Source organism: Haemorhous mexicanus, chromosome 17 (assembly GCF_027477595.1).
Source record: "Haemorhous mexicanus isolate bHaeMex1 chromosome 17, bHaeMex1.pri, whole genome shotgun sequence".
NCBI lineage: Eukaryota > Metazoa > Chordata > Aves > Passeriformes > Fringillidae > Haemorhous > Haemorhous mexicanus.
In genome coordinates, this window is record NC_082357.1 from 7776976 (window position 1) to 7800846 (window position 23871).

A 23871-nucleotide genomic window follows, 5' to 3' on the forward strand; every position below is an offset into this window, starting at 1 on the left:
AAATCTGACTAGTAAAATTCTGTCCATAGCCATTGTTCAGTGGCATTTCCTGCTGCTGGCTGAAAAATTAGAGCCTGTGTTCCATCTCTTGCATATTACAATAGAATCCATCTAAAAAATACTCAGTTGGCCAGTGGAAAACTTCTAGTATAGGTTCTTTCAATACTACAAGCATTTATTTGCTGCCTGGCAAATACAACCCATTGTAAATGCCATGGTTACCCAGAATGGGTAGAAAGTCTCACACACTGGACAGTTCTGCTAACTAGAGTTAAGGTCATCCACTGACTCAGCCTCTCCCCAAAGCTGGCCCTTGCAAAAGCCAACACAAGATACCACGAATTCAAAGAGCTGCCAACACTAGGAGTAAGTCTTACAATAAAAACAGACACAGCTAAAAGACAGCACATCAAAGGAGCTTCCCATTTACTATGCTTAAAAATAGGAAAACAAGGTTAAGCAGAACAACCTTAGCATTTCCACATGTAGCTAGAACTTTCCTTACAGGTGGAAATAGCATCAATGCCTTCCATCACCAGCCATTTTAATAAGACCTGCTCCATTATCTGTAATTTATGCATTAGATGCATATTTCAGAATCTTCCTAACTTCAGCTCTAGACACAATGAAAATGTGTGTGTCTGTATCTTACACTCATGACATCAAGACAGTCTTTCCCTTAACCAAACCCATGCCAGACAAACTAAATATGAGGGAAGGGTAAAGCATCAGTGTCCTAGAAAGCTCCTAAATGGAACTGAAAGCTACAGCAAAACCACATTTAAAACAAGTTTTACACAAGACCCACAGCCTCCTACAGACATCTTTAGACAAGCATTTCCAATGCAGTTACAAGTCATCTGAAAGGTCAGAGAACAAGTTTCCCCTCTGGAGGACAATCAGCTCCCCTCACTCTTGTCATCCCAGGTCAGCGAGTTAAAATTTCTCAACAGGCTTTTGAAAGACAAATCATGCATTTCATTAATACTGTCTGAAACAATACCAGTAAGCAACAGCCTATAGAATACAATATGCTACATGTATGATTACATCACCAACAAGGCTTAAAGAAAATAAAATCTGTTCCATGTTTGTTGAATTAATAGTCTGCTTTTACTGAACACATTTATGAAAAACTGTAAAATTTAAGAATAATTTAACAAATGCCAGATTTTTTTTCAAAATAATAGAAAAAAATCTGCTTTGCTAACAGCTGTGTTCAGTGTAAAAGGAACAAAATTTTCACAGAATACATTAAATACAAATTAATTCCTCTAGGTTTTCCATTAAAATACACCTGGGCTAGCAAACAGCTGTATTTGTCCTTCACACTAAAAAGAAAAAGTTAAAGCTTGGTTACAGGTGCAAGTGAGAAGTTTGCTGCCAATTTGACCTTGTTTTTGTGTTGCTTTTTGGCTGGGCTGTCCGTTGCTTCTTTGTTTACTTGGGTTTCAGAGGACTGACAGGGAGGCACTGAAGCATTCTCTGTGGAGTCAGACACCACAGAACCAGAGATCAGCTTTTCTTGAGCTGTGGTAACAATCGTCTGTTTTTCTTCTTCTGTTAAAATCATTATCTCTAAAATAAATAAGACAAGTCAATTTATTGATGCCTCTGTTTTTTTTAGAAAATACCATTGCTCTGCTGTTAGGCAATGAAACACTCAAAGAGAACTCATCAGCCTGATTGGAAGCAACAAAGGGAGGCAAACTCTTACCTGGGAGGGGTGCAGGGCGTTCCTCAAACTGAATGAGATCTGCAGACTCAAGAACCACGGGGTCAGGTCTCAGCTGGGGGGATGGCAGGCAGGAAGGGACTGGCTCACACAGGAGATCAACAGGAGATGTGTTTGTGAGGCAAAGAAGTTCCTGCTCTGTTTGATTAGAAACTACAAAAATAAGGGAACATCTTTCAGAGCATCTGTAAGCTGTAAGGGTGTCACTACTGTCACAGGTAAATGTAAAGTCTCCAGATGCAAATCTGAGGATTTCAGAACCATGCTCTGTTTGAAATACTAATACCACCCTAATTTAATTAATGCTAATTAATCTCAGATTTATTTACTGCATCAAGAGCATCTAAAAGTAACATCCAGGAAACATTGCTAGCAGAAGCTGCTGCTGACCCCCATCCCTCATTGGCTTCATGTCCATAGACTCAAATTTCCACCAAATCCCTGGGAAGCAGTACCCAGAAGTTCTCCCTTATAAACACAAACACATTTACAGACCAGCAGCTCAGAACACAATCCTAACCACAAACTCAGAGAAGTTCAACAAGCTTTCAAGCCAAAATGCATATTTACACAAGCTCAGATTTACTAACTCACCTTTCCCCATGCTGCTTCAATTATTCTGCTTATTTCCCCTAAGACAATAAATTCCTTATACAAACCAACTTTGCATTACCATTGCTAGGCCCTCCTAGATCTAGTTCCATTGAGGAAGTGGATGCTTGGGTGTCCATAACTTGTCCATTATTGTCAGCAAGTTGATTTTCATGATCATCTACATGATCAGCAGGGGGAAAACTAGGTGAGCTAAAACGAGCTACAAAAAGGCAAGTTCATTGGGTTAGTTAACTCAAGCTGCCTCTTAAAAAATATAAAAGAAAACCAAGATACTGCTCAAAATTGAAATGGCTTACTTTTCATATCATTCTTCAGGACTACAATTCTCTTATGGCCATGTCCTTTAATCCAGACCACCTATTAAGAAGGAAGCAGAATTGAACATCAGCACATGCTAAGCTCAAAGCATTTGCTCACTGCCTTTCATGCAGCTTTACACTGACATGATTTCCAACAGTAAACTAAAGCACATTGCTAATTTGTACTACACTACTCAAGTAAAGGCTCAAAGTAACTGATAGCAAAGGCAAACTATAGTGCCAGAAAGCACAGTAAATAAACATGAATGAAACGAAATGGTTAAACATGGAACTGAAAAACTCCTTTTTGTCACTCTTCAGGAAGATTGGCTGACTTAAAGGAAATACTACAGCCACAAACTATGTCACAATTATCCCAGAGCACTTAGGATATGTGGATGACAAGAACATGGCACTTCTGACAAGGTCCCAGAATTCACTCCCAAACCAAATAATGCACTCTGATCAAAATGAAGGTTCAGTACTGTATAACCATTCATTCACACAGACAGAAAATCAATTTTCTTACTTAGAGATGCCAGGGATGTTTACAGCCTTACTAGGAACAGTTCTTAAGCAAAATTTCACCAAAACATGTGTGCTGGTTAATTTTCTTTTCCTGATTTCTCAGAAGTGTATTAAAAGTACAACTGGAATAATCTTATCTGAAGAAGGTAATTATCCCAGGAAGTCACCCCAACTAACAGAAACTGTGGTTGTATAACTACTTTTAATCCATACAGAAATCTCAATGTAATTGTGCAAAACTGAGTTCTTCACACCTGTGGAATTGCTCCCAAGAGCTCTTCTAAATTATTGCATCCATATGCTTTAGGCTGCAGCACTTCTCCTGTGTATTTGCTGTATGCTACTGGGAACTCGTGAAGAAAAATTTGCTGATAATGGTAAGTGTGAAGTAAGGACCTCACATTCTTTGCAAAAACATACAGATTTGTAAGCTTGACATATTCTTCAGCTGCACCATTGGTAAAAACCTAGCAGAAAAAGAGAAAAAAAAAAAGGAGAAAGAATTAGAGCACACACTTTCATAGCCTCTAGGCACAATGGCTTTTCAAACATATCAGAAAGGCAAGAGCTTACACACCTCAACCAAGTAAGGCAGACTCTTCAGGAGCTCAGTTAAGGTCATAAATCCATATTCACATGGATTAAGTGAAGTACTGTGGACTGTTTCATAATGTTGCTTAAGCTGCTCAACTGAGAGCAAGGATGTTCCATCCCAGGACATCAGCAAGACCAGCAGCTGGGCAGTCAGAGTCCGCAGAGATTTTCTATTTATCAGCTGAATTTGCTTGCCAGATTCTGTGTCAACCACCTAGAAAAATTAATTGGGAAACAAGTTAGGGACACAGAAGAGACTGAATTAAAAATAAGATGCATAGCTGTACCTGATATTCCCCTAGCAAAGACACACAAAATCAAGCCTCCTATTACATGTAAATATTTACTTTAAATACACAAAACCTGTACAGCTATACAGCAGTTTCTGACCACTGGTAGGTATGATTTTACTCTTTGTTACAAGCCAGGTGGTCCTGACTGAGCTCCAGCCTAACACCAGCTGCTAAGTCAACAAAACTGGAGCAACCAAACCAATGTACCCACATCCATGTAACTCCAACCTCTCTTTTCCACTGGCACAGAAGACTACCTATGTATTTACATTCAGAGTCAAAGTCTCAAACCACAGCTGAAAAAAAATAAAGGAATTGAAAGTATTAGAAGACTGAAAACTAATACAGATATCACAAAACTTTTTCACAGGTAGAAGTCAGGTGGGGGGAAAAAACAATTTGTACTGTTAAAATAAGTACTAGATTGGAATCTTTCACTTATCATTTGTTAAATAAACATGAGTATTCCCAGAGAATGCTGCAAGGTTACAAAGGAGCAGAGAGAACATCATAAGAATATAGAAACTACATTTAAAACCTTCTTGTAATTTCCCCTTCCTGACTTAATGCTGTACTCCAGAAATAACATTTCATTACAGGTACTGAGCCACAACCTGCGAGACAGAGAACTCCTTAACACAACTGGGGTATTTGTAGGGGTCCCCAGGATGAGGTGAGAGATGAGTGTATCTGACTCCATGTTCTTAGAAGGCTAATTTATTATTTTATGATATTAAAGAATACTATACTAAAACTATACTGAAGAATTCAGAAAGGATACAGACAGAAGGCTTATCAAGAATGATAACGAAAAACTCGTGACTGACTCCTCAGAGTCTGACACAGCTGATGGTGATTGGTCATTAAGTAAAACAATTCACATGAAACCAATCAAACAATGACCAGTTGGCAAACAATCTCCAGACCACATTCCAAAGCAGCAAAACACAGGAGCAGCAAATGAGATAATAGTGGTTTTTCTCTGAGGCTTCTCATCTTCCCAGGAGAAGAAATCCTGGCAAAGGATTTTTCAGAAAATATGACAGTGACAGCACAACCCCCCCCCCCCCCAGGTTCCAGAGGGACAGCAGCCAGGGCCAAGGGGTTACCTTCACAACGTGGCAGAGTTTCTGCATGAGGGCTGGCACGGAGCTGACGTCGAAGTCGTGCAGGCGCAGGGCGTAGCCGAAGGTGCGGCTGTACTCGGGCAGCAGGTCAGCCAGCAGCAGGGCATTGTCCTTCTGTGCCCGCAGCAGCTTCACCAGCTGGGCAGCCACTGCCTTCACCTGCTCCACCTCTGTCAGCGTCAGAATCTTCTCCTCCCCACACTCCAGCACCTACAGAACACAAGGGACACTTGGCTGAGGTGATTGATGCAGTCGGGATGAACAAAGTGTCAGCTGCAGCTCAAACTCAGGGCCTGCAGGCAGGGATTTGCTGTACACCAGGACTCTGCCACCTCAAAAGCTGTTTGTACAGCAAGCAAAAGCGTGTAATGTCTGAAATAAAAAAAGCAGCTAAACTCTAACTTTTTAAAAGCAAATTGAACACAATTATGATAAAACTTAGCTCTGATTTTGAGACACTGAATTTTGTTTGAATTTTTTAAGAAAGAGCCTCCTAAATGTGCTCAAAACCATGGACCATTTCACCAAAATAGCATTAAGATTTTCTTATATACAGCTGTCTAAACATTACAGGTGCAGAGTTTATAACTCACACTGAAGTTTATGAGAAATATAACCCCTGCTGAAACAGTTGTATACATTCCAGAAAAAAGTTTTAGTCCAGCTTATGATTTTGAACTTACAAGTAAGACATCTGGTATGGCTTCAAAGAGTTCAAGTAGTTTTGTAAACCCATAGTAAGCGAGTTTGCACTGGCGCCCAAAGTGGTGGTGGTAACAGGGAATAAATTTATTGAAGGGCATTCGGAAATGGGGCTGGTGCCGCAGCAGATCCACCACCTCCTTGGAAAACTGCTTGGTTCTTTCTATTTCCTCCTGGGTACGCTCTAAAATTAGAAAATAAAGTGAGAGCTACATCCCAACTTCTGTTGCTTATGAAATGCAACAGAATACAATAAGCAAACAGTGGCTGGTTTTCAGCATGATCATGTATTGTGCCAAGTCACTCTTCTTCTACTACTGAGACCTTTACTAGGCTTACATATTTAAAAATCCAAAATAGTCAGGTTATCAGGCCTTTAGAAGGTTTTCAAATGGCCAAATATGTTGGTGCTTTTTCCTGTATGAAAACAATCCACTGTCTAATCATTCCACAGAGAGCACAACTACATGCAGAAATAGTAACATTATTTTACGTTTTCTGCCACCTGTTTTCCTGCTCTATTTTAAGTGTTCAGAGAATGACATTCTTGATTTGCTAGAACTTAGCAACTTAGTTATAAAGCTAGAAACACAATTATAAAAAAATCCAAGTCACTCCTACACGTTTGAGTTACTAAAAGCTTTAGAACAGTCAAAGAACAATCTATTTAGAAACAGCACAAGAAACTTTCATGGACATACCTCTTTTAGGAATACAAATCACCATTTCATTGTCTTGCTGTGACAAACAGATGGTTGTATCTGGAATTTCTGATATAATATCAGCCAGTTCACACACTCCATACTCCGTAACATCCCAATCCTTAGAGAAACACCTGAAAGTTTCACAAAGTTTTGTGTAATACAAGTATTAATGCATGCTGTGGAGGCAAAAAATACATTTTTTGGTGAGCTGAGAAAGCAAGCCTCAAATCCTAAAAAACAGAAGGACAATTTCCACATTGGCAATACCACCCTGGGAAACAAAGGGAAACTAGAAATCCATTCTAGCCAGAGAAGTAAGATTTACTGTCATGACAACAATCAGTGTAACAAAGAGCTGTACATATCAACCAGTGGTTTTAAGTGCTTTAGGAACATGTAATTGTGCTGTGTATACAGCTCCAGCTGGCTACACTTCTACAGAGTATTCTCTGTATTTGCTTAATAGTTACAGCCATACGGTCCTTTAAACAAGAACAGGTCTCAAGAGAAGGCAGAGACCATCTCCTGGAAAACATCATATTAAAGCCTTCCAGTACTGTGTAATGTACTGAAATGTGTTTTACTCTTCCCACTTTTCCAACCAAAACCTCTCAGGAGCCAGAACACTTCACACTCTTATTCAACAAGTGGCCAGTGCCAATCCTACATTAAGTAGATTTATAAACAACCAATAATGTATTTTTGCCAAGAATGGAAATAGGAAAGTGCACTTCCAAGAGCTGCTGGCACATGATTTACAACAGCACACATGTAAAGGTAGATCCACAGGCTTACCCTAAGATGCCATGGTTTGTTTAAAGCACCTAACTATTACTTTCTATCTTCCTATTAAAGAAAGCATCAGTCTTAGTTCTTAAAAAACCCAAATAAAACCCTACTTTTTAGGATGCTAGCACAGAAGGTTCCAGATAGCTATTACTCCTAATTTTTGCCACTGCTAGATCCAGTTAAAGTAGTAAAAGTAACTCCTGGCAGTTAATCTATTCATTTTATATTTCCTTCTGAAAAAAGCCTAAGCTAAGCTTTCCCTTTACTGCTCATGTAAACGTGCCATGACCTACTTGCTTAAATTCAACACTGCAGTCATGGCTTCAAAGAAAACTAATGAAATACAATAACCCATTTCCAACCCCAATGAAGTTAAATGAACCTAAAGTACTAAAGGGAGGAATAAAATATGGCAGAGAGCTTTTAATTTTTGTTTTCATTGGAAGCGTGAACTTCCATATTGCAATGAAAGTCAGTGTAGTCAATACAGTTTTGTTTTGAGATTTCTTGTGCTGACTCCTCTCACACTAGGTACTAAAATCACCATTAATAGACAGGCCCGGCACAGTTTCATTAGGGAACTTACCAGTGATAAGCTTGCAAGAATTCCCTCACAATAACTTGCTTGCTGGCCTGGGACTTGAGCAGCTTCAGCAAATCTTGAGTGAAGCGCTTCACCTGAGCTCTGTGCGTGAGCGTTAACAAGCGTTTGGAACCCATGCCCAGAATCTGAAAGAAAACCAGATTTGGTCACTCACATCCAGCACCCTCAGCATTTAAAAGCCAGTATTAATATAGGTAGGCTAGAAAAAGAATATAATAGAGACAGCATCTGGAATGGAGACTCATGAGGCCACTCACTTTCTGTACCAAGAACTATGCCCTTGAGAAATTCAATACTACATTCATGAGTGCTATTGCAACTTCTGCACACTTATATTGGTTATTTAAAAACCCTACAACCAACTGCTGTTCAAAGTTTCAAGTGAATGTGACCACAGGGGTTTTGTAATACAGTTACATGACTTTTTTCTCACAGAAATCCCTTCAAGCCACAGGCTACACATCTCAGCCCAACTCACAAGCACTCAGCATTTGCAGTGTTCTTATGCTGCACACAGCACAATTAAAAACTTTTACCCAAGCACCAGCCATAGGTTAAAAGCAGCTTCAAACTTTATTCCAGAGGTTTCCTGAGAAGTTGTTTTAAAAGGGTGGGCATGGAAACAGCATCTCAAAAAAGAACACACCCACCAAGTATGGCTGCAGCCACAATTCCTCAGGTCAGAGTGGCCATAGCACATCACCCACCTGCAGCACATGAGGCACTGCTTCCAGCAGCTCCATTAATTTGGAATAGCCATAGTCAGACACTCGGCACTGCTTGGCAAAGTGGTGATGGTAGGTTGGGATGAATTTGCTGACAGGGATGACACAGGATGGTTGGCTTTTGAGCAGATCTATCACTTCTCGACTGAACTGAATGAGCTGGGGATTGCCTACAGGGCTCTTGGAACGCAGGAGCCAAGGATCTACAAACAAGAAAGTCATACTATTGTACCTTCCACAAGTACTCTTCCACTAAACACTTCACTTATGGATTGAAGCTACAGCGTAGGAGGAAAGTATGAACATTCAAGCTGAAAGTTTCTCCTCATAAAAAGTTTAAACAATTATACAGGCTTATTTTATCAGCAGAATTTATTAGCTTAATTTTTAAGCATAAAAAAATTAGTTAAGAGAAAAAGCTTTAAGCAGGAATACTTACCTGCAGTGGGAGGTGGTGGTTTGTTATGTATCCATTTGATAACTTTAATGCCATTTTGGGCAGTGGCAATGTTAACTCCAGGAACACAGGTAATCAGATGTTCCAAGGGAACACCACCTTGGCCTTCTGGCACCATTTCAAGATCACTGAACTCTGACATGTAACAATCAGGAAAACTATGGAGGCAAAAAAAAGATTCCATTATGCACTAAAATATCACTATAATAATTGTCCTAAAAACAGTATTTTGAGACATTTCATGAGTAAGATAACAACTGACACATTACATAAATCTTCATAAAATACATATTTTAAATAAGTGCTGGTTTTGATAAACAAGATTTTTTAAAGTGAACGTTTCATACTATATTCATTTGCTCTAAAGGATACCATTTTATGTAAGAATTGGGTTTATATAGAACAGGGAATTCCCAAAAAGTTTTAAATCTTTAACCTATCAGAATTTACTAAAAACAGAAATTAAAATACATTACCTTAGTAAAGGCACAGTACCCTCATGTGTCTGTAGAAGACTGTGAACTTGGGGAGCAAATGTCTTCAGAGACAAAACCACAAAAGGAATTCTATAAGAATCTGGATCAAACTCATGTTCACTGCAAAAATAAGAGATTCAGGTTTTTATGCTTGCTCTACACACAGCTTTAACATAATATCTGTGCTCACACAGATATTAAACATTATACTATATGCACATAATACACTGCTACTAGTGACAATAGCACTTTTAGTACAGTACAACCAACTTTCAAAATTTTTCCCCAAAAAGAATATAGCTACAGCAAATTTCCAGAAGTAACATTTAGCTGACCATATTTTTATTACCTAATAAAACTTTTACATTATATTTTAGCAGCACATACCAGGCAGTTAACAATAATCACCTAATAATCGCTCTACTTGCACAACCTGGCAGATGTTGAATTAAACAAAAAACTTAATATATGGCTTCAAGAAACCTGCAACTCCCTATGAATCACTTGCTAAATATAGCTGGAGGATAAAATCAGCAACAATAACATAATGAAATTCAGGTAGTAGAAGTATGGTATGTATAACCTTCCTACATAACCAGAGGAACACAGGGAACCTTCCAGCTTCCATTAAAGAGGTGTTCAATCCTGGCAGCTGTGCTAGAACACAATCATCTTACCTGGACACATCAACCTACAAGAGCTGCCTAGAAAATCCACTGGCCCATCTCACTACTTTCTGCCTTATACTTGTAAACACGTGAGGAGAGATTAGAGCACATTATGAGAACACACACCTGGACTTTAATATACTGGCTTACTATAAATGCTGTGGAAATATTTGAAATATTTATGGTATTTTATACACAGCTTACATAAAGTCTTTATTCAGGCAATGCTGCTTACAAACAGGCTCGTGATATTCCAACTCTTCAAATATTATTGGGCTACAGTTGGCTGAGGAGCCATCGTGTGACTGTGAGGATCCCAAGGGGCTCTGCCTGGCTTGGCTGCTGGGCAGGAGGCACACGAGCCTGCCACTCCCCTGGTCACGGATGGCCACGGTGTCCGTCAGTCTGTACAAGTCTGACACAATCAGCTTACGGCCAAACCTGAGAGGGAGACATTGAAATAAAGGCACTTTATCAAGGCAGCTAAGGCAGTGCTGTCACCTGCCTTTTTGCTTAATAAACAGGAATAGGCTAGAAACTATTCAATGCAGAATGTTAAGGGAACTAACCTACTCAATCCATGCAGAAGAACTGAGTAAAATACTGAAAGTAGAACCCTCTAAAAAAGGCCAGTTTTGCCATAATTGCCTCTGGTAGAAAATATACTGCAGCACCTAAGAATAAAAATTCATAATTCTCCATTCTACTACTCTAAGTCACTGCAAACAATCAAACATGATCAGATTCTTTATTTAGAAGCACTGAAGAGGAAACCACCAGGAACTTACTTTTTTTCATAGATTTCTATGAATTTGAACACAGGCAAGCAACAAGCAGGTGCATCCTGCAGAATGGACATTGCTTCTGAGCTGTAAAAGAAGTTTTGCAGCATTAGCACAAAATTAATCTGCTGTTATTAGACTCCGGCCTAAATAAGCAAGATATTTAGAGATGCAGTTTATGAACTATACATAAAACAGGACAATGTGTTCCCTTTCATTCCAGCACCATATAAGTTGTCATTTTAGATCAGGGAGCACAAGTAGTAACATTTCTGCTAATTCATCAGGTCATGTCTCTGAAGGATTTGCAGCTTTCATAGGTGGTGCTAAAATCTGAGCAGCTCTAATGCTGCAGCTTTGTTGCATTTTATAAGTTACCAGCCTGGTCATTACATTACAAACTTTGAAGAGGCAAGAATGAAATAAAGCTGTACATTATACAATGGCAAGTAGTACATAATTGTAGAATAGTTTCATTCTGTGATTAAATGATGACAACTTCTTTCCTAATGCTTTCTTTTCAGTAAGGAAAAAAATAAATACTTGTATTCTCACTAGCATCAGCACTCTTAAGCTGTATCACATTCCAGGTAGCAAATGAAATGCTGTCGGTGTTTCTAATTGTGTACTCCCCCAAAAACTAAATTCATACACACTTTCTTGGAAGAAAGAAGAAATAAAGACGCCCAGTGTAATCTTAACTCAGCTGCACAAATTAAGTTAAAGGTATATCAGTATTATTCAAGTAGTAGCACGCCTATTAAACCCTCTTAGGGATCTAGAGCCTTCAGATGGAACTCGTAATATAAGCAGTGCAGAATGCTAAACTAAAAACCAGCCTAGTTGTATTTAACACATTCATCAGGTCACACAACAGATTTTACTCTACTTCCCTATTATCCCTTTAAGCAGTATTTTAAATCATCTCTCCGCTACTAATACATGCTAGGACAATTAAGAAGATGCCAAAGTGCTTATTACCTAAGCAGAGAGAGTGATTTACTAGCAGCTCCTGTTGCTAATGAGACCTGGATCCTCTTACTGCCAATTTTGTATCTGTGCAGACTGTTGACAGCACTGATGGCTTCTTGCAGATTCTCCATCTGAACCATAGCCTTCAGCTGGTAGTCTGTGTGGGGACTGAGCTCCACACTTTTTACCTGAGAGGAAGAAAACACCTCATACATTTACACCAAAACATTAACCCAAACCACTATTAGAGGAGAGTCTTGCTTTGGCCAAGAGCCAACAACAAAAGGGAAGGGAGTGTGATGAACCAGAGCCATCAAGGCAATGCAGACAAGAGCCAGGCACAGTGATCCTGGACTAAGGCAAGCCCATGGTATTTCAGTAACACAAGCATCATCTTTCAATGCAAAGATTATGCCAGAAAAATGTCATCCACAGCTCAGACAGAAACAGGACCACTAACCTCACCTTCCATAATTGCTTTTTACCAATTCACACTTCCCCTGCTTTTGACCACTTCTGACTCAAAAAAATTTTTACTGTGATTTTTAAGCTGACACTAGGAATTCAGTTCTACAGCTTAAAAAGGTTATCCTGTTAAAGCTTAAGTCTCATCCCTACATACTAATGAGCCACTTAATAAGAATTTTATATAACAAACTTCAGATACCAGATCTATGAAGACCACACACGAATTAAAGATCTAGTACAAGTGGTTATCTGGTCTTTTTAAAGAAAAAAACCCCCCACAATTCATCCTTTTAACAAGGTTTAAAAGTCCTGCTCTAAAACCTTTCTCTTTCTGCTCACCTGAACCTAAAACCACACCCCCAAATACATACACAGGAACTATATAAACATGGATTTAATAAAAGAATTTGAGCCTTTACCTTGCCATGTCTTGAGAAGATTTCTTGTAAATTCTGCTGCAACTCTTTTCTGGACAATCTGTAATCTATGTTGCTGATCTGAATGTCTGCACCATTTGCAAAGGGATCAGGGCAGTCTGTACCACTGGTATGATTCACTACATTGAATGTGAGTGGAGATGATCTATTTGAAAGGTTGGGAGACATACTCCTGGGTAAAATAAAAATATTTATGAGCTGAAGGAGCTGCACAATTCTGGTATATATATCTCTCAAAATCAGATAACAGACACAGGTCAAGTGCATAAATACAGCACTTAAGAGGGATTTTCCCAGTACACATGTGCAGGCAAAACAAAGCAGTACAAACAAATCAGCTGTGACTAATCAGTGTATATACTGGTGCAGTCTCACTTCCCCTCCCAAGACAGACAGACAGCACTTACCGAGATGACCAGCAACTCTGAGACATGAGTAAAGGACTGAGTTGTCTTGAGGCCGTCAACTTACTGAAAGCAGAGGGATAGCTGACCTGAAATACAGTTTCATCTTTATCTTTTTTATCTACAGGGGAATTAGTAATGCTCCTGGAAGCAGAGGTCTCTTTTCTATTTACAAATATATAGAAGAAAAAGAGAAAACATCATGTTGCAGAATTTACATTAAAAGATACGTTAGTAACGTCTGAATCTTTTTTTATTCTTACACATACTTCTGACTATTTTTGGAGGATGATTCTCCTGCTCCCATTTTTTTGGTTGCCAGAGACACGGAAATTGCTGCATTAGAGTTACTCTGAGGAGAAGGAATTTGTTCTCTTAAACGTTCTTGCTGGTTTTCAGTATTTCTACTGACATTCTTTGATTCAAGACGGCACAGCTCCTATGTGAAACAGATAAAAAAGGTCAACATCAAAGCACCACTCATCCCTTGCCAGAGGCCTTCTTTCTGATGGAAGGCTAGATGGCTGACCATTTTTTTCTTTAATAGTGTTTTCATTGGTATTTCATAACAAGGAATTTTTGATTTTCTGTGGCTGAAGACAGTGCTAATTAATTGAAATATTTTGCTACACTATAGGTCTAACCCTACCTCTCCTTAAAACAAGCAAAATGGATCACTCTACACGTTACCCATCACTGGTGCAAAAGTCAAAAGTGGCTAGAATTTGAGAGCAGGTACCAGCAGTATTTCCAAACTGACAAAAATGTGGCAGGGAGAGGGGACAACAATCACCATTGCATTAAGTGTCTGCTTCCCAAGCAGATGGACACAGCTCTCATTCAGGAATGTCACCACACATTACAGTTATTCATTTATTAGGACTGACAAGTTAAAGCAGTAACAGAAGCAATCCTCAGAACACAAGGAAAAGAAAGAATAGGGAACGAGGCAGAACAACAATACCTGTAAACTTTTGACATTTGTGGATTTGATGACAGATCCATGAATCTGGAATCCCCTCCCAGCAGAGCCTTTGGTACCAGCAGACTGATCATTTGAATCTTTGTTGAGGAGGCACAGCTTTGTGTTCTTGTTAATTTTTTTGGGAGACTTGACCTTATCAGTTCCCACAAAGCCGGAGCTTTTTGTTTCATTGAGTTCTTTGTTTTTGGGAGTGAAAGACACTACAATCCTGTTTCCAAAAACATCTTCATTTTCCATTCGCTTCCGCGCCCGTTCCGCGCTCTCCTGGTTTAAGAAGCGGAGAATTGCGCTGCCCCCAGAAATGCTCAGCACCTTCCCTCCACAGTTGTCTGACAAACGCCGCAGGCGATTGCTGACACTTTTGCTGTCTCTGTTTGTTGGCAGATTATAGACATATAACAGTGTGTGACAAGCCTGTTAAAAGGGAGGAAGATTTTAATTTGATTATGCCAGAACACCCTCTGGTTCAAAAGCACTAGTTCTAACACTGGTTCTGGTGACTGTGCCCTCCTCCCACCACCCCCGTCCCATCACCAAGTCATTCCTTTTGCAGCACTCAATTTGTCTGAAAAACTCTCATACCAGGATAGATCCTCAAACTTCCATCTCTAATATAATTTAAAGTCAGAACAGACTAGAGAGTCCCTATCTCTTCTCCAGAGAGAAAGCACCATTGTTAACTATACAATAACCTATATATTCTATACGTGCATGTGAAAGCATAGGTCAGGAAGTTATTTCAAGAAAGAAAAAGTCATAAGACACCACAACATATCCAGAGGGAATCACCAAGGAAGGCAAAAACCCAAGAAAAGACACAATCAGTCAAAACTTAAGAATGCATCACTAAGATGTCCTAATGCACAGCTGAGTTCTTACCCAAACTTTCTGCAAGGTAAAGAAAAGCAAGTAAGATACCAATAAATATTTTCCCAGATAGTGTAAGAATTGTGCCTTTACTATTTCACTTTTTAGTTAACTACTTTCCCATTTAGTATTTCACTCCTCCTGCCTGAAAGCAGAAAGCAAACATTCAGTAACTGACATACAGACAGTGGCCAAATACACAGGAGACATTCCCCATCATAATTAACGCACACGTTAAATCAGCCTGCTCTCGTCCTAAATTACAACAAAAACTGCAATTTGACACTTGGAAATGTCTGCTGCATCAAGAATTAAAATCTTTACCGGCATTTTCAGCGGTAACCTTGGTGGCAAGTCTGAAATAAATTCTTCAAAACAAATAAGTTCATGGGCATGATGTAAGAGTGCTTCTGAAGCTTGGTTTTTATGTACCAGAATGATTCGGAAACCATGGCGATGTCTCAGGTCACTCAGTTCCAGAGCAAAGTTCACATCCGCTGGAGAGGGAAAAGTGAAACAGGCAAGGAAACACTTGAAAAATCTAAAACATATGATTGAAGGAAAAAAACCCATAAATCTCACTCAACAGGTTCTATTTCTTATTGGAAATTTCCAACGAAAAAGCACCAACAGCTACAAGGCTTCTCAGCCATTATTTAAATCAGCAGTTCACATTCAGTCTCAAGACAAGGGCTTCCTTTTAACAGCAGCTTGTAGCAATTCATCAGCAGGGCACTGGACTGGTACTGGGTATTTCTATTTCAAACATTTGTTTAGCTTTAGGGAGAAACCCAAGGCCAACACACAGCAATTCAACAGCTGAGTGGATTGCAGATTTAACTGTATAATATAGAATATGCTGCTGTGAGAATTAAAAACATGCATTTTGCTCAGACTATATATACAACTCCATGAGTTTTAATTTATGAGCATCCTGCTGAAGCTAACTTTAGCCAGTAGTCACACACATAACTACTGACACTCAAAAAGGCATCAAATCATAACAGTGACTGAACTGAGCCAAGTTCTCATCTTACTGTCCCCGCTTTTCCTTTGCTGCCACTGACATTAAGATTTCTTCAACAGTTCAGTTAAAGATCAAACACCACCCTTGGAAATCAAAATAGTGCCATATGTAAAAATACTACAGAAGAGAGGAATTAGAGCCAGCACTGTAGCTAAGTACCACAAACACTTACTTGACACAAGAACCACGGTGGCAGGTGCAGTGTGTGTATCAGCAAATCTCCTAAGACTCTGTCTGAGCTTGTCATCAGCAGCATTCTTGGCTGTAGCATTGATGTGTGCAACAGTCACCTGTGGAAATACAAATACACTCTGAAGAAAAGCTTCAATGTGAATTGTGCTTACTTCAATGGAATTTAAAAAAAAGTTAAAATACAAGCTCTTGCATGCACTTTTAATTTAGGTAAATTAATGTACACATGCACAGAATAGAATACATAGGGATGTGAGCACTAAACTTCAACCCTAGTTGTTCAGCAGTGTCTTTGGGGTGACTTCTGCTGTTCTGCATTAAGGATCAGAACTCATACACCTCAAAAATACTCCAAAAAACTGTCAACCTATTAACATATCTGTAATTTAGAGGGTGGAAATTTTTAACATAGAAATCAGCACAAAAAGTTATAAAAAATACCAAGAAACAGAAGGTATCAATGGAAAATATATGTAGTGTTAAAGGTACTCCAAACAATAGCACTGATCTACAGGTGTCCTTACCAATCAGCACAGTATTCATCAACAAAGTAAAAGTTAATTTCACAGCTCTTTTAGGTTAATCATTTGATCACAGATATGAAGGATAACAAAAACCCCACCACCACATTTTACTGGAGGAGATAAACACTCTCCTGTGAAAACTAAAGCTAAAGCAGTTACCTACAGATAACAGAATGCAGATTCACTTTTAAAAACTATCACAGCAGCAAAAATAAATGAAATCATTATTAGAGACCCCACCCATAAACTGAAGATACACTAAACCCACAGAAGCAAACAAAGCTTTAATGAATATGAATCAATCTTGGCACATTCAAAGTACACAAATTCTCAAGCAAGAACACCAAGCTGGTGCTGGTTGGATACCTGGCAGTTGTTTAGCTCCTGAATAACTTCTTTATTTTCTTTACTTATGTCACACACACAGATGAATTCTGCCTCTCTGTGACCTTTAAAAAACTTCTCGCGAATCCTCTGCACAACTGCCACAGCTGAACGGCCAGTGGGGACTGAGCAGTTCTCAATATCCCAGAAGACTCCAATGGGGGGCAAGTTTTCCAGAACCTGGCCTGTTATTGCAACTTCTGGGGACCCTGTGCAGGCATGAGAACACAGCTCATTTTTATTTCCAAATGCTGAAAACATTAAACTTAGCATAATATCATCTTTGCACATGGGAAGTTTTATGAACAACACTCCCAGGAATGCAAGCTCAGTTGTACTCTCTTAAAGAATCCAACAAACAATCAGTCTTAAACAAAAATTTAGTCACTGTCAGATTAAGATAAAGATGCAAGACAACTTTACTTTTAAGCTCTCAAACAATCAAGTAAAATATTTTTAAAAAATTACCAAATGCCACACAAAATCTGTCTTAGGTTGTGTAACACTTCATGGTGTATCAGTAACAGAAGCAAAACATGGAAGCTGTTCAAATTTACATTGTGGATTAGATAAGAAATCTAAACAAAACTGGATGAGATGATCAGTACCATGATGGTGATTAGAGAAAAATCAAGGCAATATAGAACTAACAAAATATCCTACAGCTCAGGAGAGTGAACTATAAAATTTTTGCTATTGCAGGCTAAGCTGGTGTTTCAGCACTCTGAAAATATATTTAAATTTTGAACTAACATTATGTAACCATTCCATCCCCGCAAAACAACTTGAAAAGAAACATGAGGAACAACACAGAATCCTCACAGTTCAAAAACAAGCTACAAATTAATGTTACCTAGAATTTAAAATAAGGCACACCTGACAATCATATTTGTGAGTATGTTGGTTGGGTACCTGAAAGATTCACTGGAATGGCATTTGGTAGAAGACACTTGATTTATGTGTCTCACCTTAAAACAGAGGCAGTTTTAAAGTAACAGTAAAACTCTCAATTTCTTAATATTCTGTGACTTTAAAGTTTATAACTTTTATACTAGATATGGTTTTGTAGTTGAAGCAGTACTAATACTGCAGAAAGATCAAGTAATTACACACAGTATTTTCCTCTTAAGAACACTTGAGAATTATAAATGTTACACATTTACTGCATAAGGAGTGACAACAGACACTAGACTATGAAAATGCTTTACAAATATGGCTGAAGATAATTTCTTTACACATCACCAGAACAAAATAGCTTCCAAGTCAGCAGAATTTCTTTTTCTAGTTCTTAAAACAGTAAAAACAATAATAGTAAAATCAAAACTCTATGTAAACAATACAGTAAATTGGCTATGTAGTCAAAACAAGTAGTAAAACCAAGTATTGAATTTTCGAAACAGACACAAGGTATTCTTTTACTGTTTAGTCTTCTATGACTTTCTAGAAGTTTCCAGATAATAGCGCAATTTAAGAGAACTCTTGCTGTGTAACAGCATCTAAAAGGAGAACATCCACTAAATGGAAGTTTCAAACAAATGTGGTTTACCATATTTCTGTGGTGATTTGCCAAGGCTGCTTGCCAGTATCAAACTCTTCTCATTTCCTGTTCCTTTGGTTCCACAGCCATTACAGATTGGGATAGGAACAGGTGCAGTCTGTGCACTTGGAGGAGGAATATTTGGCCAGATTTTAGCAGCATCAACTAGGCTGTTTCTGGTTGGCTGTTGGGACAATTTTTCAGAATACATGTTCATTTAGTATACAATATTAACACATGCTATTCCATGCTACAAACACTGTTTCCTTTCTGCAACAAATGCCAGTTCAGATGTCCTTTACAATGCTAATTAACAACAGTATAATAGCATGAAGGAAGCTTCTATCAAAGCACATTCAGCTTTAGATTTCCAAATGCAAGGAAAGGTTCTACTAAACTCAACATATCAAGACATGCCACCTTTAACTAGAACTAATATGTATCCTTAAAAAAAAAAACAACAACAACAAAACCCAAATATCTAGTATACAAAACCTGCACATGGAGAGTAGAAGGTGTGCTAATTCCAAATATGTTGAATTGACCATTTAGTTCATTAAAATTAACTAAATATAACCCACTTTTATATCAGAAACTTAAACTTAGAAGTTTAAGTAACAGATATTGCAAAGTTGAGTATATTATTTCACTAGAAATTCCTAGTAATAGTCAAGCACAGTTCTAAAGGGTTCTGAATTTTACTAAATTGGTACTAAAGTATAAATTACAATTTGGGAAGACTGAACTAAGATCTATCACACCAAGACTAGAACATCCCTGTAGCATAAGATGTATTGCCTGACTTACAAATGGCTTTTTATTGATCAGCTGCCCAAGGGTACATCTTAACTGCTGTTAGCCTTTTCCCAGAGTCCCTACCATGGAACAGTTTAATTGGAGCTATAAAGAAGAGATGACTAGATTTGAAAGAAGTTAGAACTCCACTCAAGTACATTACAGATCCCCTGTAGACTGAACATTGTGACAGCTCTTTTGTCTTCCCATTGCACTGAATGTTACCTCAGGAAAGAGCTCAGCTTCCAAAAGGCTGTCTGCACATTTGGATCACCAACAAGGGGGATGCAAGCTGCACCCACAGGAGCTGATGTTTTGCTCAAGCTACACACTTTTGACACGAACCACGCAGCAGAGTAAGGAAGGAGAAAGGTGGGGTGTACAAACCTTGCTCAAGCAGTCAGTGCAGTAGTGAGAGCCCTTCAGACACACGGGGGGCACCACGTTTAGGTGCAGAGGGTTGGCGCACACGCGTGGCGGCAGCTCCGGCTGTGCAACGTGCTCGTCCAAGTGCCCCGCAGCCCCAGTGGTGAACTCAGGACAGGGGAAATAGCCAGAGGATGGGCAGCTCGGCAGGGCTGGGAACTGATGCAGCTTGTGCACGTTACCGTGACACGGCTGAAAATGGAGTTTTCCACAACAGGCCAGATGCTGACAGGAAGATACACTGTTTTCTACACACATACCAGAGAACTCACTGGAAATTCCTGCCAAATTGCTTCTAGCTGGAGGGTTCTTCAGTGAAGATGCAGACTGATAAGCAAATCCTGACCCTACTTGACAAGTTATCGTCCCAGTGCTTTTTGAGTCTAATATTGTGCCAGGGTGAATCAGGTTCCCACCTCCACCACCACCACAATGCATTTGTGGAGTGCAAGAAGAGTCAGAGCCATGAGCACAGCAGCTTACTTTGGGGCCAGGGGAAAGCTGTAGTTGCTGTTGCTGAAGAGGATGAACATCGGGAAGCGGCACTGCTGGAAACAATTTAGAGCCGGCATGAGGAGATGAAGCATCCTTCAATTCTACAGCAGCTTTCTTGTTCTCCATGTAATCTTTCTGGAAAATGAAAGCTCAGTTACATTCAGGTACGTGAAGAAAACAATTTTATAGGGTAAGAAGCAGGTATTTTTAGACTATTATGATTTTAGATTTAAAGTGCTATCTTTATGACTACTATTATCTTACTGACTGAACATGTAAAATATTAAAGAGAACCATGCCAGTTACATGTGCCAGCCCTGGGTATACTGGTATCAGTGGACTTTGGAAGCAACAAACCCAGAGAGCTATAAACCAAACAGCAAGGAGTCCACAAAACAGAACCAGAAAAGCAGAAAACTGTTAGGCTAAGGCTGAGAGAATCACTTCACAAGTTGCACATTTGTAAGTCATCATATTTTAGCTTGAATAAATATTAAAAATTTATTAAAATTGTGAAAATAATGTATTAAAGTTTATGACTTAAAATTAGAAATTACATCAAGAAGGTAATAGAGCAGAGGCCAAAGAAAGCTAAAGTTTCACAATAACTAAGTGTTTTTCGTTTACTCTGATTTAAGATATTGAGATGCACAGACAAAAAGAGTTTTTTAAAATGAAAGCAGTGAAAACCAAGCAAGGTTAAAAGAATTAGAATAGTCAAGGTCAGCAGAGGTTATCTGGATAGAACATTGCTACAAACTTCTAAACAACTTTTATTTTTCAAATTGAATTTAATGCATTTCCTACTACACATGAATGAATAATTAATTACTCATTCCTCTCTACTTGACGCTACATCTCTTGAAGATACACTCAGCCAAAAATCTGTCTGGAACTGATTTACATACTAAATTCCAGATTTTATGGCAGCTTTCTTCCTAGCCCTCAACACATGAAAACAGCAAATGCTCATCCATTTCTCTTATGTCTACTTAGTCAGATTACATGTGTCTGAAGAGTTTTCTTTAACAGTTGGAGCTCACTTGCTCAAGTACATAATTGTGTTGTACTACTCCTTCTAATCCACAGCCCTTTGCATCTTAAATGCATAGAATTACATACATTAAAGGAACATTTAAAGAAATGGAAACAAGGGAAAATTAGGACCTTGTGAAGAACAGTACCCACAATTGCTGTAGCTACATAATAATAATAATTCAGAGAGCTAAATTTGCCTGAAAACTAAACAGATCAATTGGAAGCATGAGCTCCCCACTCCACTCTTCAGCAACAACTTGGCAGAGCTCCCCAGAAGCTCCTCACACACCTTTTGGGCAGCCAGCTGCACTACCCCAAAGCTTGCAGAAGAAAGCCTGACAAGCAAAGCAGCTTACCCCTTCTCACCAACTCTGCTGTGAGAGCTGTGAACACAACCCAAGGCCCCAAACCCCCAGGCAGGTTTTGTACTCACCTTGGCAGCTGCTGTCTCCTCCTCCTCCCCTCCCCACCCCCTGTCAGTAACGCCCCTGGAGTCAGCCCCCAGCCCCTCTGCACTGGGAGCCCAAGCACCCTCTCAGGGCAGGCAGAAATTACCGTTTTTGCACTACAAGGCAAAGCCTTCTCAGCAGCAGAAAAGCAATTAGAAAGCTTCCAGAGCCATGGCTTAGCATCATTCTCTTGTCTCTGAAGCCATCCCAAGGATCTATTGCAGAGGTTCTCTGTCCTGTTTCCTTCCATCATACAGCCAAACAAAAAGGTTCAACATCCTTTCATCCCCCCTTCCTTTCATTCTTCCCACCTGCTAGGAGGAAAAAACAAAAAGCATGCTTTAAATAACCTTTAAAGCAAGACAGAGAAAAATCAGGGCAGTCTTAAGAATTCCACTACTGCTCTATCAGTGAAATTGCATTGATTAGCTTAAATTTAATCATGCCTATGGCCAAGGCCTCAACTACCCTTTTTAACACAGGAATGCTCCTCATAACCTACAGCACAGAAGAACCAGTCTTTGGAGAAACACCTTGAAGTCCATGGCATTACTGGAGGCACACAGCTGCTGACATAAAACAGTACCCCCAAACTTTCAATGTACTCTACTAGAGAGGAGATCCAGGGAGCAAGAACAGCTCTACTGTAAATACACAACAGGTGCAACTGAACTTGGCTGAAACAACTGAGCTGTGTATTCACTGATTTTCCATTGGTTAAGAAAACCTATACACAACACCCCGTATTAAGCACACAGTATTTAACATTTAAACAGAGCTTCAAATTACTAAAATAACTTACAAATAATTCTGCTATTCCTTAAGTTGCCCTACTGCACATCAATTTAGCTTTACAGAACCACAAAGCAACCTAAAAGCTCAGTACCAGAAAAACAATGATTGGCAATGAAGCATTTTACCCTCCAACTCCGCGCTGCATTCATTAGACTACACTCCCTCGGGTTCTTTTGTATTTAATAACACAATAACCATAGAACACATTACATGGCACTACATTTCCCTCTGCATTGTTTTTAACCTCGAAAGAAGTTTTACTTTTTCTTTTAAGCAGAAATATTTATTCACGCGAATTCCAGCTACCCAAAATTTATGCTGCCTACAACATCCAGTTCATTAAGTTTTACAACTCTAGAGTACGTTACTTTTGCATGTGTTTGATAGCAGCGGTTTATTCGGAATTAACATGATAACTGAAAACAGTAAGCGTGACATTAACCACACATGCCCGCGCTTTACCCCCTCTGTCCCGAGGCTCCCGGGGCGCTTCCAGCCCGACCCTCCCCACGCCGCCCCCGGCCCCAGAGCGCTGCCGGGCTCCGGCCGCCCCGGGCCGAGGCGGCGCAGCTCCGGCCGCAGGACGGGCCGTGCCGTGCGGGACCGGTCCTTGGCTGCCGCAGCAGCCCCGCGCTGCCGGGGGCCCGGCCGTGCCCCTCCGGCCGCCTCACCTGCGCCGGCCCCGCCGCCCAGCACCCGCCGCCGCCGCGGCCCCTCTGGCCCTTTGTTGTCCTCCCTCCTCCCAATCCGCTCCTTCTGCCGTCAGGCGCCGCCGCGCGCCGCAAAGCAGCGCGCTGCCGCAAAGCCGGCCGTCGTAATGCCCCGCGCCTGCCTCCTTTAAAGCAGCGGCCGTGAGGCGGGTCCGGAGCGGTGCGAGGGCGGTGAAACACGCACAAACCCGGGTAAAACACAGAGAATCCTGGCTAAAACACGCACAAAACACGCACAAACACGGGTAAAACACACACAGACTCGGGT

The 23871-nt window shown here is 39.8% G+C and overlaps 1 protein-coding gene across 4 annotated transcripts; it reads right to left on the reverse strand.

Moving 5' to 3' along the window:
- Positions 1 to 1315: 1315 nt before the first annotated feature.
- Positions 1316 to 23687, reverse strand: MARF1 (meiosis regulator and mRNA stability factor 1). Of its 4 annotated transcripts, none has more exons than XM_059861473.1 (27): positions 23565 to 23687; positions 22205 to 22409; positions 20078 to 20746; positions 18905 to 19079; positions 17341 to 17567; positions 16431 to 16548; positions 15556 to 15728; positions 14344 to 14778; positions 13649 to 13818; positions 13383 to 13445; positions 12958 to 13147; positions 12080 to 12258; positions 11105 to 11185; positions 10521 to 10757; positions 9649 to 9768; positions 9155 to 9330; positions 8698 to 8918; positions 7973 to 8115; positions 6595 to 6728; positions 5875 to 6077; positions 5174 to 5401; positions 3755 to 3985; positions 3432 to 3644; positions 2647 to 2707; positions 2409 to 2549; positions 1718 to 1888; positions 1316 to 1578 (listed from the first exon to the last, which is right to left on the reverse strand). In XM_059861473.1, the coding sequence occupies exons 2-27, from the start codon at positions 22349 to 22351 to the stop codon at positions 1346 to 1348; spliced, it is 5139 nt and encodes a 1712-aa protein (XP_059717456.1). In that variant the 5' UTR covers positions 22352 to 22409; positions 23565 to 23687; the 3' UTR covers positions 1316 to 1345. The 4 variants fall into 4 exon arrangements, with proteins under 4 accessions (XP_059717456.1, XP_059717454.1, XP_059717455.1 ...); XM_059861471.1 differs by having other exon boundaries at positions 13383 to 13544; XM_059861472.1 differs by having other exon boundaries at positions 13383 to 13544; positions 22205 to 22412.
- Between the last annotated feature and the right edge of the window lie 184 nt (positions 23688 to 23871).

Bases quoted from the DNA above. Each gene is read 5' to 3' on its own strand.
- MARF1 (XM_059861471.1), bottom strand. From the start codon at position 22,351: ATGATGGAAGGAAACAGGACAGAGAACCTCTGCAATAGATCCTTGGGA. The intron at 9,769-10,520 runs GTAAGCTGTGTA...TTATTTTTGCAG, and splicing joins TGCCTGAATAAAGACTTTAT to TGAACATGAGTTTGATCCAG. The intron at 2,550-2,646 runs GTAAGCCATTTC...GCCTTTTTGTAG, and splicing joins CCTGAAGAATGATATGAAAA to CTCGTTTTAGCTCACCTAGT.